This window comes from Bombyx mandarina, chromosome 24 (genome assembly GCF_030267445.1).
Source record: "Bombyx mandarina strain Sakado chromosome 24, ASM3026744v2".
Lineage (NCBI taxonomy): Eukaryota > Metazoa > Arthropoda > Insecta > Lepidoptera > Bombycidae > Bombyx > Bombyx mandarina.
Window position 1 is genome coordinate 10,205,166 of NC_143230.1, and position 13,278 is coordinate 10,218,443.

At 37.9% G+C, this 13,278-nt stretch overlaps 2 protein-coding genes across 2 annotated transcripts in view; one reads left to right on the forward strand and one right to left on the reverse strand.

The window, feature by feature from the left end:
• Positions 1-2,933, forward strand: part of LOC114243506 (major facilitator superfamily domain-containing protein 6) — a 52,136-nt gene extending 49,203 nt beyond the window's left edge. Inside the window, exon 12 of the transcript XR_016325295.1 lies at positions 855-2,933. The gene's annotated coding sequence lies outside the window, so the exon portion shown is untranslated. The remainder of the gene's footprint in view (positions 1-854) is intronic.
• A 2,497-nt stretch (positions 2,934-5,430) lies between these two features.
• Positions 5,431-13,278, reverse strand: part of LOC114243440 (Programmed cell death 4) — a 33,943-nt gene continuing 26,095 nt past the window's right edge. The window contains exons 8-10 of the mRNA XM_028174944.2: positions 11,152-11,262; positions 10,081-10,220; positions 5,431-9,291 (exon numbers count right to left, since the gene is read on the reverse strand). Of these exons, the coding sequence (XP_028030745.2) occupies positions 9,219-9,291; positions 10,081-10,220; positions 11,152-11,262 (324 nt within the window). The 3' untranslated portion in view covers positions 5,431-9,218. The remainder of the gene's footprint in view (positions 9,292-10,080; positions 10,221-11,151; positions 11,263-13,278) is intronic.

Here is a 13,278-nt window from a genome sequence, read left to right on the forward strand (position 1 = left end):
CGGCTTTGTTTCATTTTCCCATATTTGTGCACTTTCACAGATATCAAACAGTTAATAAACCACCATTATTACACATTTAAACCCGAAGAAACACTAAATAGACAAAATAAAACAAATCACACAACTTCACTCCTCGCGTTCCCGCCAAAAAGTCTGATAACGTCTTGTAAATCGGTGAATACTGGCTGCACGCTCGAAAAAGTGTCACGTTCCGCCCCAGTCTAGCGTGCAAGTGAGAGCGCGGAACAAGCGATAGAGAGGCACGATCGGCCCAAGCGTTGGCTTGTGACACATTCATCTCTCTTCTCGCGTGACGTCATAACTAGCAGTTCGAATATTTCCGCTACTGGCGTTATCACGTAAAACTGTCGTCCGTAAATCGACCTAACAGACAACCAATATTATTTTTAAGCTATTGCATAGATTTTATCGCGGGCCTTGAGCGCGGCGACCGAATCATGAAATTCCGCAACGAAAAAACCTTCCACCCCTCACTCCGCCTACCATGTAGCTCGCGTTCAACACATTCACACGTTGCGCTTGTGTAGTGTTTGTGAATAAGCGCGCGGCGTGACGTCACACTGCATGCGCATCATGAAAAGTCTGCCCATCTCTCTCTCGCGCGGTCTAGCTTATGAGTGTGAAGGGGAGAGTTAAGGTTTTGCTTTTATTAATGTTTAATATAGCGTGGTCTTGTTTTATTATTGTTTTAATATTAAATTATCATTGTCTAATTATAATTGTATAAGTTGATAAAAATGCTATGCAATAGCTTTACCGCGGCAGTTCCCAAGTGCCACACATTATTTTGTACATTTTTGAAAATTTAGCATCTAATCTTCACAATCCAAAAGGTATCCGCGAAGTTCGGATAAGTCAATACCTATTTAGCTTCTTGGGCTCCCCAACTGTCGTGTGTCATATTTTATATTAAATGTTAATCTTTGTTGTTGCTGATTAAAATATTTTTTATTTACAATTTTATTTTTAATTTAGTAGCATAGGCATCACTGATAACATTGGCTTGTTATGACTGAAGGAGAGTTCGCATATACGCAGTGCTCACAAGCGCTGACATATTGGTGATCAGGCGTTGTTAACACTGTCTATATTGAATTGATATTTGACGATATAGCGAAAGTGAAGTCGTCGCGGCCTAAAGGATAAGACGTCCGGTGCATTCGTATGTAGCGATGCACCGGTGTTCGAATCCCGCAGGCGGATACCAATTTTTCTAATGAAATACGTACTTGACAAATGTTCACGATTGACTTCCACGGTGAAGGAATAACATCGTGTAATAAAAATCAAACCCGCAAAATTATAATTTGCGTAATTACTGGTGGTAGGACCTCTTGTGAGTCCGCGCGGGTAGGTGCAAGTAAGTATAAACTGACTTGCAATATTATTGTGTTCATTCTTAGACATATCGACGCTTGAAAGGCAAACGTTACTAAGCGTCAATAACTGCTTTATACATAAATGATAGGCAATAACCATATTCGATGCACAAAAAAAATATATTTCTATGTCTATTAAAATCATTTCAATCCTACAGCTACTAGCTAGATTCTACTACCGGTAGATTCGTTAAAATAGTTTTTGTTTTCAGGTATTTCAACTTTAAATTAGTCTACTGTAAAGTTCACGCATTGTCGCTCAGTCATGTTTGCCTTTCAAGCGTCGATATGTATATAACTATAGTTGAATTTTTTCTTTATTACAATGAATTCAAATTCAAATTCAAAATCATTTATTTCAACTTAGATGTCAGTATAAGACACTTGTTGAATGTCAAAATATAAATAACAATGTTAACTCTACCACCGGTTCCAAAAAAGCCACAGTCCTGAGAAGAACCGGCGAAACAAATTCAGCGGGCTTTTTTTGTTTTTTCTCAATTTTTTTATTTTATATTAACTTTCTAAAAAAAAATTTGAGAAAAATCTCAAATATAAATAAGTAACAATATTTACAATAAACGAAAAAACAAGTCACAAAATACAATTACAAAATAATAATAATAATGAAAATGAAAAGGCCAGGAGCGAGCGCCTCATTCCCACGTAGTGCCTTCTAGTAAATAATCCTTAACTTTATAATATGCCTTGTTGCACAAACGTTCCTTGACAGTTTTCTTAAATCTATGAACAGGTAGTAATTGAATTATTTTAAAGCACAAATATGAGGGTAGTTATGTTTAAGTTTTCGAGGGTACATATCGAAGGGTGAAAGGGTATTCGGATTAAGCGACATACATTTATCTTTGTAATGAAAGTTGCGGTTTATTTGGTATTAGCATCAACAGTTCAATGTTCTTAATTGAACTTCAATTAAGTTTACCCCATTCTAACAGCTGAAGAAGTTTTCTCGCTCTGGCCGTCATACATTTACATTAGTCCAGCGAGGGCGCAGAATCGATCGGGGGCGCCGCGTTGCCGACCTCAGTGTGCTTAGTGCGAGTTTTTTAACGTTTTCGATAGCGTCAAAGTTAGCTCATATTTGTATGGAATGGGACGTTTGCCTACGTTTGCCGCTAGGGGCGCTGTTCCAACTACATAGCACTAAGCACACTGGTGGTAATCATGTTAGCGTCGCCGGGCTAGTAGGTGAGCTCACGGGGCTCAAACCTGATGTTGTTGCTAACACTGCTAACCTAGCAAGAGCAGTGCTTCGCAGAATCTACCACCGGATCGGTACCTATAGAATTGAGACGTAAGAACTCATTTCTAAGGGTGGGTAGGTTTAAAGCTGTTGATGTCTATAGGCTCTAGTGACCACTGAACATGAAGTAGGCGGCGAAATCTTTCGTTTATTTAGTTAAATAATAAATTCATTGAAATTATGTTGATTTTGTCATCACAATTCTAGTTATAAGTACATTTTATGTATGGTTAATGTTGAACAAAAAAAATAAACAGTTTTGATACTTATCGTTGTGTTTTATTAATTATGTTTAGATGTGGATTGATCTTTGATTAAAAAGCTCTACATTTAATTTAATTCTCGCAATATAATTGAACTTCGATCTTCGAGACGGCCAAAGATACATTGGGCAACGGTATGCTCTTTTTCGTCGCGATCAGAATTATTTTTGCGGATATAATAATATTAAAAATAAAAAATAAAAGACAATTATCTTTCACGTAAATTTAGATTATTACAGGTAAATAAATGAGAGAGAGAGAGAGAGAAAGAAAAAGAGAGTAAAGGCTTTGAAAGAAGTTGTTGGCTCAGCTGACGCCATTCATAGGACGCATCGTATAACGCTGATTTTAACTCAACCCTTTGATTTATTGTAAGGTTTGAGGCTGGGTACGTGGGTTTTTTTTATTGTAGGCAGACGAGCATACGGCCCACCTGATGGTGAGTGGTTACCGTCGCCCATGGACTTCAGCAATGCCAGGGGCAGAGCCAAGCCGCTGCCTACCGTTAATGTAAAACTATAATAAAAATAAGAAGAAAAGACAAAATATGTACAGGCTCAAGTAAGGAAACAATGGAAAAACTAATATTTGGACACAGAACAAAATTAATGTGTCCAGTTTGCTATAATGTAAGAATACTTTCGATTTTTTAGTGGCAATAACGTATAGTGACAGCGTAGGAGGAAGCTAATCGCAGTCGACGTCCCAGATTAGGACCGTCTTGAGAACGGCCCGCGGGTCACATGCTGGTGTTCACGCGGCCCGCCACGAATATTTTAATCAGAAAATAGTTTTAGAAATACACACTATACAAAGGATAAGACGTCCGGTGCATTCGTATGTAGCGATGCACCGGTGTTCGAATCCCGCAGGCGGGTACCAATTTTTCTAATGAAATACGTACTTAACAAATGTTCACGATCGACTTCCACGGTGAAGGAATAACATCGTGTAATAAAAATCAAAACCCGCAAAATTATAATTTGCGCAATTACTGGTGGTAGGACCTCTTGTGAGTCCGAGCGGGTAGGTACCACCACCCTGCCTATTTCTGCCGTGAAGCAGTAATACGTTTCGGTTTGAAGGGCGGGGCAGCCGTTGTAACTATAATGAGATCTTAGAACTTATATCTCAAGATGGGTGGCGCATTTAGGTTGTAGATATCTATGGGTTCCGGTAACCACTTAACACCGCAGGTGGGCTGTGAGCTCGTTCACCCATCTATGCAATAAAAAAAGTCATAACAAAAAAACTTCAACCTTTCGAATGTAGTACTTCGAACTTAATTGAAGTTCAATTAAATAATATGCAATTTCCAAAAGGGCACATGTCGCATATTTTGTCAAATACGTTTTTTTCATATACATGTAGTTTTGAGGCTTACCTACTACACCCGTTTTATAATAATTCCAGTAATTTTCAATTGCTAATTAACACTAAAATATATATCGAAAGTTAATATTTTAAATTCTACACTTTGCTTTAGAAAACAATCAGTTTTTTTCATTTCCTGAACATTTTACATTTTCAGAGATGTGCCTTTTTCGAAATTGCATATTGAACTAAAAACATCGAACTGTCGATATATTGGGAAAGTAAGTATTGCTACCTTGAATTTTCTTTTACTTGAAAACTGATATTTCTTCTGCGATTCCAACTTTTGTAGTAAATTTAATTACATAGTTCGTAAAGGTATGTAGTTTGGACAGCCCTGACCTAGTTAATTGAGTATCAATGGTAGCCCCACTACACAAACCACAACGCGCGATCGCTTTTGTAGCAGAAGTAAGCAGAGTGGTGGTACTTACCCGCGCGGGCTCAGGACGCCCCAAAAACACCATTTTTTTTCTACCTAAGCTGATGGTCTTGAGAGACCATTTCAGCGTAACCTTAAGTAGTAGGTGAGCTCACGGGGCCCAAACCTGACGACGTTGCTAACACTGGCCCTAGCAGGAGCAGTGCTTGGCAGAATCTACCGCCGGATCGGAAACGCGACCCACTGAGAAGATCCGGCGAGAAACTCAGTGGGCTGTGTCTGTGGGTTGATTTACTCGTCGAGCCCTTCGTCGCAAGCGACGGATTCGACGATGACCGGTGCTTGAAGTACCTTAAAGCACCGTTAGTGGATCGGGAGTATCCGTAATGACGTGTCCACAAACACCAAAAGTTTACCCTCTGCCGTGAAGCAGTAATGCGTTTCGGTTTGAAGGTGGGGCAGCCGTTAACTATACTGAGATCTTAGAACTTATATCTCAAGGTGGGTGGCGCATTTACGTTGTAGATATTATTATATATGGGCTCCGGTAACCCCTTAACACCAAGTGGGCTGTGAGCTCGTCCACCCATCGAAGAAATAAAAAAACTTTGACTTAATACACCAACTTCTCGAGCACATTTAAAAGATTCATCCCAAAAAGATCCATTGTGATTTATCAACCTAAATTCACACTATCAAACCCACCATATAAATAAAACAAAAGGCATATTTTTATTATTTATATAATTTTTTGTTTTGTTTACAATACTTTTATTTTATATAAGGAAAGAAATTAACACACAGACACCACAACGTAAGCGGAAAAACATAAAAAAAGTTAAAGAATGAAAAAAAGACGTCATTAATATCGCATGTATTATGATCCCGCGGGATTACGGGATCGTCCCATCCCGGTGGGTAAAACGACATAACATTCACCAGACACACCGAGTCGCAACATTCATTCGCAAGCATTCTCGAAGCGTCTTAAACAATGATAATGATATTTAAAAAAAAAAGCCAATTAAATCCGTAAAAGTACTGGTGGTAGGTAGGACGAGTGAGTCCGCACGGGTAGGTACCACCACCCTGCCTATTTCTGCCGTGAAGCAGTAATGCGTTTCGATTTAAAGGGTGAGGCAGTCGTTGTAACTATACTTGAGACCTTAGAACTTATTCAAGATGGGTGGCGTATTTAGGTTGTAGATGTCTATGGGTTCCGGTAACCACTTAACACCCCAGGTAGGCTGTGAGCTCGTTCACCCATCTATGCAATTAAAAAAAGTCATAACAAAAAAACTTCAACCTTTCGAATGTAGTAAACTTAATTGAAGTTCAATTGAATAATATGCAATTTCCAAAAGGGCACATGTCGCATATTTTGTCAAATACGTTTTTTTCATATACATGTAGTTTTGAGGCTTACCTACTACACCCGTTTTATAATAATTCCAGTAATTTTCAATTGCTAATTAACACTAAAATATATCTCAAAAGTTTATATTTTAAATTTTACACTGCTTTAGAAAATAATCATGCTTTTTCATTTCCTGAACATTTCACATTTTCAGAGATGTGCCTTTTTGGAAATTGCATATTCAACTATACTGAGACCTTAGAACTGATATCTCAAGGTGGGTGGCGCATTTACGTCGTAGATGTCTATGGGCTTCAGTAACCACTTAACACCGGGTGGGCTGTGAGCTCGTCCACCCAGCTAAGCAACAATTTTTTTTTTAAGTCTATCACATATTTTAATATAATACAATTCAACAAATCTCGAATTTGATTGATATCAAAACAAAAACAAAACTAATTATCATCACTTCGTCGGGCATACGCGACGTGGGCGTTTTATTTATTGCTTAGATGGGTGGACGAGCTCACAGTCCACCTGGTGTTAAGCGGTTACTGGAGCCCATAGACATCTACGACGTAAATGCGCCACCCACCTTGAGATATAAGTTCTAAGATCCCAAGTACGTCAAGGAGTTTACGTATAACGTCCCAGTGTGCTCAGTACGAGTTTTTTAACGTTCTCGATAGCGTAAAAGTTAACTCAAATTCGTATGGAGCTGGAACAGCGCCCCTAGCGGCAAACGTAGGGAAACTGAACCGAATCTCAACATAATTACCGAATTAGTGGGACGTACATACAAAATAAGCGTATAGTAATTACGTCATAGCCAAAAACGATGTTCATTGAATTTGAATCATTTTTAATACGCTTTTATTAGCTTCAGACGTATGTATGTATGTAACGGAATCTTTGAACATGATTTTGACCCCCTTCAAAATGTCGGATTAACTCGAAATTAGGCATACTTATTAAGGACCGATGACAATTCAATATTTTAAACAGTTTGATCCGTTATCCTTACTAGGATAATCAGGATTAGTGATTTTTTGTTTTCCTGAGACTATTTTTTTTTGTGTCTCTAATACGTCTCTAATACTCTACTATAAGGTGTTTTAGGATTATCCATACAGTCGTATTATAAGTGCATCTATTCCGGGTGGTTTCCCGGGATCCGCCTAGTTCTGTCGGGGAAGGGGGGGGGGGTCATATTCATTTCGCTTCGAGACCCCTATCTTCGCATTACCGGGATTATCGTTGGACACTCAAGCTCGCAGTTCACCCGACGTTAAGCCGACATTACAGTCTTTGGAAGCCGCACGAGTGGGGACTCAACACGTAGCGTACAAGGTCGCGACCCGAACGTAGCGTGAGCGGTTTGAGACGACAATCTCTGCCAGTGTGACCCGACCCTTACTTACTCTCCTACCCTTAAACTCTCAACTGTCAACATTTAATATAAACATTCACACATTCGTATCCAAACAAACACGCGCATCACTTATACATATACATATATATATATATTTTTAATAACACATTTTATATATCAAATGACGAAAAGGCTATTGGTTTTAAGCGAAATTTAATGTTTGTAATTAAATGTCCGCTTTATTTGGTACTAGCGACCCGCCCTCGCTTCGCTTCGGAAACATTAAATTTTATTATTGACAGTTGAATCCCGCGAAGCTACCCGCGTTATTGTCGTACCGCGAGTGACGCCGCGGTGCGAAGCTAGTCTAAAGAAAAGAAGCCTAAGTTACTCCTTATATCATCAGCTACTTATCAGTGAAAGTCCCGTCAAAATCGGTCCAGCCGTTCCAGAGATTAGCCGGAACAAACAGACAGACAGACAGACAAAAATTGTAAAAAATGTTATTTTGGTGTATGTACCGTATATGCATTTAGTAAAAAGCGGTTATTTCAATATTACAAATAGACACTCCAATTTTATTTATATGTATAGATTTTATCATCAACAGTTCGATGTTTTTAATTGAACTTCAATTAAGTTTACTCTATTAAAATAAACAAAAAATATTTTTCTTTTTTTTTTCCCAAAATTTTAAACTTTAAATGGCTCTTCTGTAATGTTACAAAAATTTCGCTTAAAACAAATAGCTTTTCAGCCCTTGATATATATATATATACATATCGACGCTTGAAAGGCAAACGTGACTAAGCGACAATAACTGCTTTGTACATAAATGATAGGCAATAACCATAGTCGATGCGCAAAAAATATATATTTCTAGGTCTATTAAAATAATTTCAATCCTACAGCAACATTCGTTAAAATAGATTTTTTTTCAGGTATTTCTCAGGTATATTTTATATTAATTTCAATGTTAAATTTTATTAATTAAATTAATTAATTAAATTAGGCTACTGTAAAGTTAACGCATTGTCGCTTAGTCACGTTTGCCTTTCAAGCGTCGATATTATTATATACTCAAATGCCATTACAAGACTAATACGGACAGAAGATCGGATCTAGTTTTGATTAATTAACAAATTATTGCTCAATGGTTATCATTTTTTTCTTTTTGTCTTTTATCGATACGCAGTTCGGACGAGCGAGCCCGGCGCGCCATCACTACAGCGGCCCGTGGACATCAGACTGACGCGACCTCTGTTAAATTCCAACCGAATCCACTTGTGAAGTTCAGGCGTCTACCTTCAGACCAAAATTCCCTGCGCATCTTGTATAATATAACCTGCTTCAACTTTACAACGCGATTCTTACACAGATAGTAGATTCAGATGAAACATTGTCTCACAAACAAAGTCAGTGATAATTAATTTTATTGTCAATTAGAAAGAAGTAAAAAAAACACACGCTGTATGTAGCCGTTGTGACGTCACCGAGCCCACGCGTCGTCCCGAAACACCCTGTATCGCACTACCCATTACAACTTTACAACGCGATTCATACACGGATAGTGACGATGACTATCGTCTCACAAATAAATTCCAACACTATGTAATTTTTTGTCCGTTGGAGAAACAAAAGAAAAACACGCTGTATGTAGCCGCTGTGACGTCACCGCGCTCGCGCGTCGTAAGGCACTCTCGCAACCGTGCGGTCCCGGGGGGTGGCGGCGGCGGCGGGGGCAGGGGGCGGGGGCGCGGCCTCCAGGGGTGTCCGGTGTCTGTGTGTCGGCAGGCGTCCTCGCATTCACTCGCGCAGCTTCAGCGCGTGATCCTTGATGGCACCTCCGTCTCCTTCGGACACGAAGCGCTTGCGACCTCTGCCGGTAGGAGACGACCAGTATTAATTAGTAAAAAGCGATAGAAAAGAAAGAGACAAAACATATGTCTACAGGATATCGGTAACGAGAGAACGAGATAGATATACTTTTGAAGTAAGCAATACAACAATAATCGTGAACATTTGTTAAGTACGTATTTCATTAGAAAAATTGGTACACAACCAAAATACTAAATTTAGCTTAATCAATTTTAGTCTTTAACGGCTATTAATTAACGTTCCTAATTGCGTGTAATTCCGTGACCTAAATAAAGGTCTTAGTTACCAGGTCATAAACCCCATAAAAAAAATGACTTGAGAGCTATTATAATTCATTGTGTCCTTTAAAAGAGAAATCTGATTCGTTTTATTGAAATACTGCCAAATTCCAATCAATACTAAATTTTAGTCCTTAACGGCTACTGATTAACGTTGCTAATTGCATGTCCATCCGTGACCTAAAGGTCTTAGTTAACAGATCATAAAACCCCATAAAAAGTGACTTGAGAGCTAATATAATTCATTGTGTCCTTTAAAAGAAATCTGATTAGTGAATTATTGAAATATTGCCAAATTCCAATAAATACTCAATTTTGGTTAGTAAATTTTAGTCCTTAACGACTTCTAATTAAGGTCGGTAATTGCGTGTACATCCGGCTGACCTCGTCCACCAGACATCTATTATTAGGCCACGACGACTAACACAACCAAATACTAAATTTTGCTTAATCAATTTTAGTCCTTAACACCTATAGATTAAGGTCGCTAATTGCGTGCACATTCGGCTCACCTCGTCGGCACACGCTTCAGCACGTTGTCCCCGAGCCTGAACCTCGTCTGGCACCGCTCCAAGAACCTGTCCAGCATGATGTAAGCGAGAGGCACGTCCAGGACGATATCATTCATATCCTCGAGCACGCGAATGAAGCCCTGAGACAAAACCGATACGAGGACGTTAGTCACACACCTGGTGTTAATAACCATAGCAGACCATATACATTTTATTTTTGAAATTATACTTCTTTAGGCGCGTTATGAAACATTGATGAGAGTGAAATTTTACGATGCGCGCGCACCGTGACACAAAATTAACAGAATGAAGTTGCCCACTAAATCGCTCATTACAATATGACCGACGTAACTTGGCGAGTCTGAATATAGCCGCAGGTGAACTTTCCGAACCGTACCGAGAATTACCGAATTTATACAATGTCAAGAAAAGGGATGTCCAAATTAATCGATTTTTTTTCAATTTGATTAAAATTTAAAGAAAAAAAAAGAAAAAAATTTAATAAAAATAAAGTATAACTTCTTACGCGAGTACATAAGTACACGCACCCTTTTTTGGTAAATTTTTCCTTATTAGGAAAGGCAAGGGGATCTAAGCCCATACAGCCTAGTCTGTTCTATATAATTTCTGAAATAAAATTTCATTAAGGCTGAAGCCATGTCTTACATAATTTCCAATCCTTGTAAATCAGCCCATAGACATCTACAACGTAAATGCCGCCATCCACCTTGAGATATGAGTTCTAATTCCATGAAACTGGTGGTCTCCCGATAGTCGAAATACGACTATAATTAATTGAAATTATAAGTTTATACATAATTATGGTTCTATTGTCAAAGTTGTTACTGGTGGTAGGACCTCTTGTGAGTGACCACCACCCTGCCTATTTATGCCGTGAAACAGTAATGCGTTTCGGTTTGAAACTATACCGAGACCTTAGAACTCATATCTCAAGGTGAGTGGCGGCATTTCGTTGTTCATGTCTATGGGCTCCGGTAACCACTCAACACCAGGTGGGCCGTGAGCTCGTCCACCCATCTAAGCAATAAAAAACTGGGACCGGCCACTCACCCTGTCCATTTGGTCGGGCGTGACTATACAGCACCTCCGCAACTCAGCCAGGAAAGTACAAAGCTGTTCTTCAACACCAGAATTTATGGTCTCCAAAGCCAGGAGTATTGTCTGAAAGCAAAATAAAAAAATGTTATCTATATATTAATACATGAAGCAAAAACTTTGTATCCCTTTTTACGAAAATTGCGCGGACGGAGGAGTATGAAATTTCCCACACTTATAGATAATGTAGAGAAGGAGTGCAGAATGTTATTATTTTAATTATGCATTAATAATACATTAAATCAATAGGAAAAATATTACACACACTACCATGTATTTGACAGACACCTCTTTATTTGTTGTCAAACTTTTGTTATTACTTAAAGTCTGTGGTCAAATTGAGAATAGATTAATATTGTTTATCTTTAATATTATCTGTCTATAGTGTAGTCTTGACGAAATCTAGGATTATAGAATTAGTATAATAATATTTGACCATAGAATCATAACAGTGTACAAACTTATGATTTCAATTAATATAGTCGAAATTCGACTACCGAAGGGATCACTAGTTATTAATATTATTGATTTTTTTATTGCCCTTGTAGATAGACGGCCTGTCTGATGGTGAGTGGTTATCGTCGCCCGTAGACATCAGCAATGCCAGGGGCAAAGTGGCTGCCTACTGTTAACATTGTTCTAAGCACTGCTTTTATTTATTTACTAGACGTACTCGCTCGCTTCGCTGGGCATTTAAAATTAACATTATTATTTATTGTCATTATTATTAGGGGTCCAACGCTCATATAAATATTAGCCTATCCATTAAGTACATGTATTTTCTACATGGATACCAAGTTTCAAGTCGATCGGATGCACGGTTCAGTAGTTATACCGGGACATCCGTAAAAACCACTGTAGATTTATATCTCATATATAAAGTTCTCGTATAAGTATAGATTTATCCGTATTTTTTTAATTTAACAAAATATTGCTTCAACTTGGTGATTGATTGGTAATATATGTATAAAACATAATATTTTATTTAAAATTTATAAAAAAAAAACGCTTAAGTACCAAATTGGAACTAAAAATTAATTTCATCAGTTTTTTTACCCTATCAATACCGGTCAGGATATTAGAGCGACGTTATAGGATTTATTGTATCGTCCGCATTCCTTGACGCTTGTGCGAATTGTCAAGTTGATCAGATGTCTCAAAGTCTATTTAAGGGATTTTGTGACCTGGTAACTAAGAGTTTTACGTCAATTCTTATTTTAATTTATATTCTGATTTATATGAAAAATGATAATAAATGGAATGAAATGAAATTAGATGAAATGATATGATATGAAATATAATCTCAGTAAAATGGTGGTCATTTATTGAGACTTTTTCAGTGGAGTTTTTGGAGGATCCCGAGAAGCTACGTCCAGCGGCTTTGTTTCATTTTCCCACATTTGTGCACTTTCACAGATACTAAACTAGTTAATAAACCACTGTTATTACACAATTAAAACTTGAAGAAACACCAATAGACAAATAAAACAAATCACACAACTTCAATCCTCGCGTTCCCGCCAAATATTCCTCTCAAAGTCTAAGAAAATTACTTTCAAAGATTCCGTTAGATACAAACTTACATACCAAGCTAAAACGAGTATGTGATGGTATTTTAAAAGTTTTAAATTACTATAGTTTGTTTCTTTTATCTATTTATTTATTTGAGACATCGAATGGAATATTTGAAATGTATTCAACTGATAATTATTTTTAATAAATGTATCTTTTTTATTTGATTGGTTTTGTTAATTTTAAGTACATATTTTTCAATGATACTATGTACACATATGGACTTGTTGTTGTCTGAAATAAAACAAACCATTCATCATTCCTTCATTCATTCATTGATAAGAGTGAGACACACGGATCAGCCTCCTTCTCCCCACCCCCCCCCCCAAGCTCTGAGACGCGAATTGCTTCATCTGGGTTTCAACAACAAGTCTTAACAGTCCATCGAACGGAATGTAGTTCGCGCTGGAGGTGGAGGATCATTATTTCCACCACCCATATTTAAGAAAGGGTCTGCTTGAGGACATAGAACACTACCACAATTACTGGGAGCATAGATAACCTAATCTC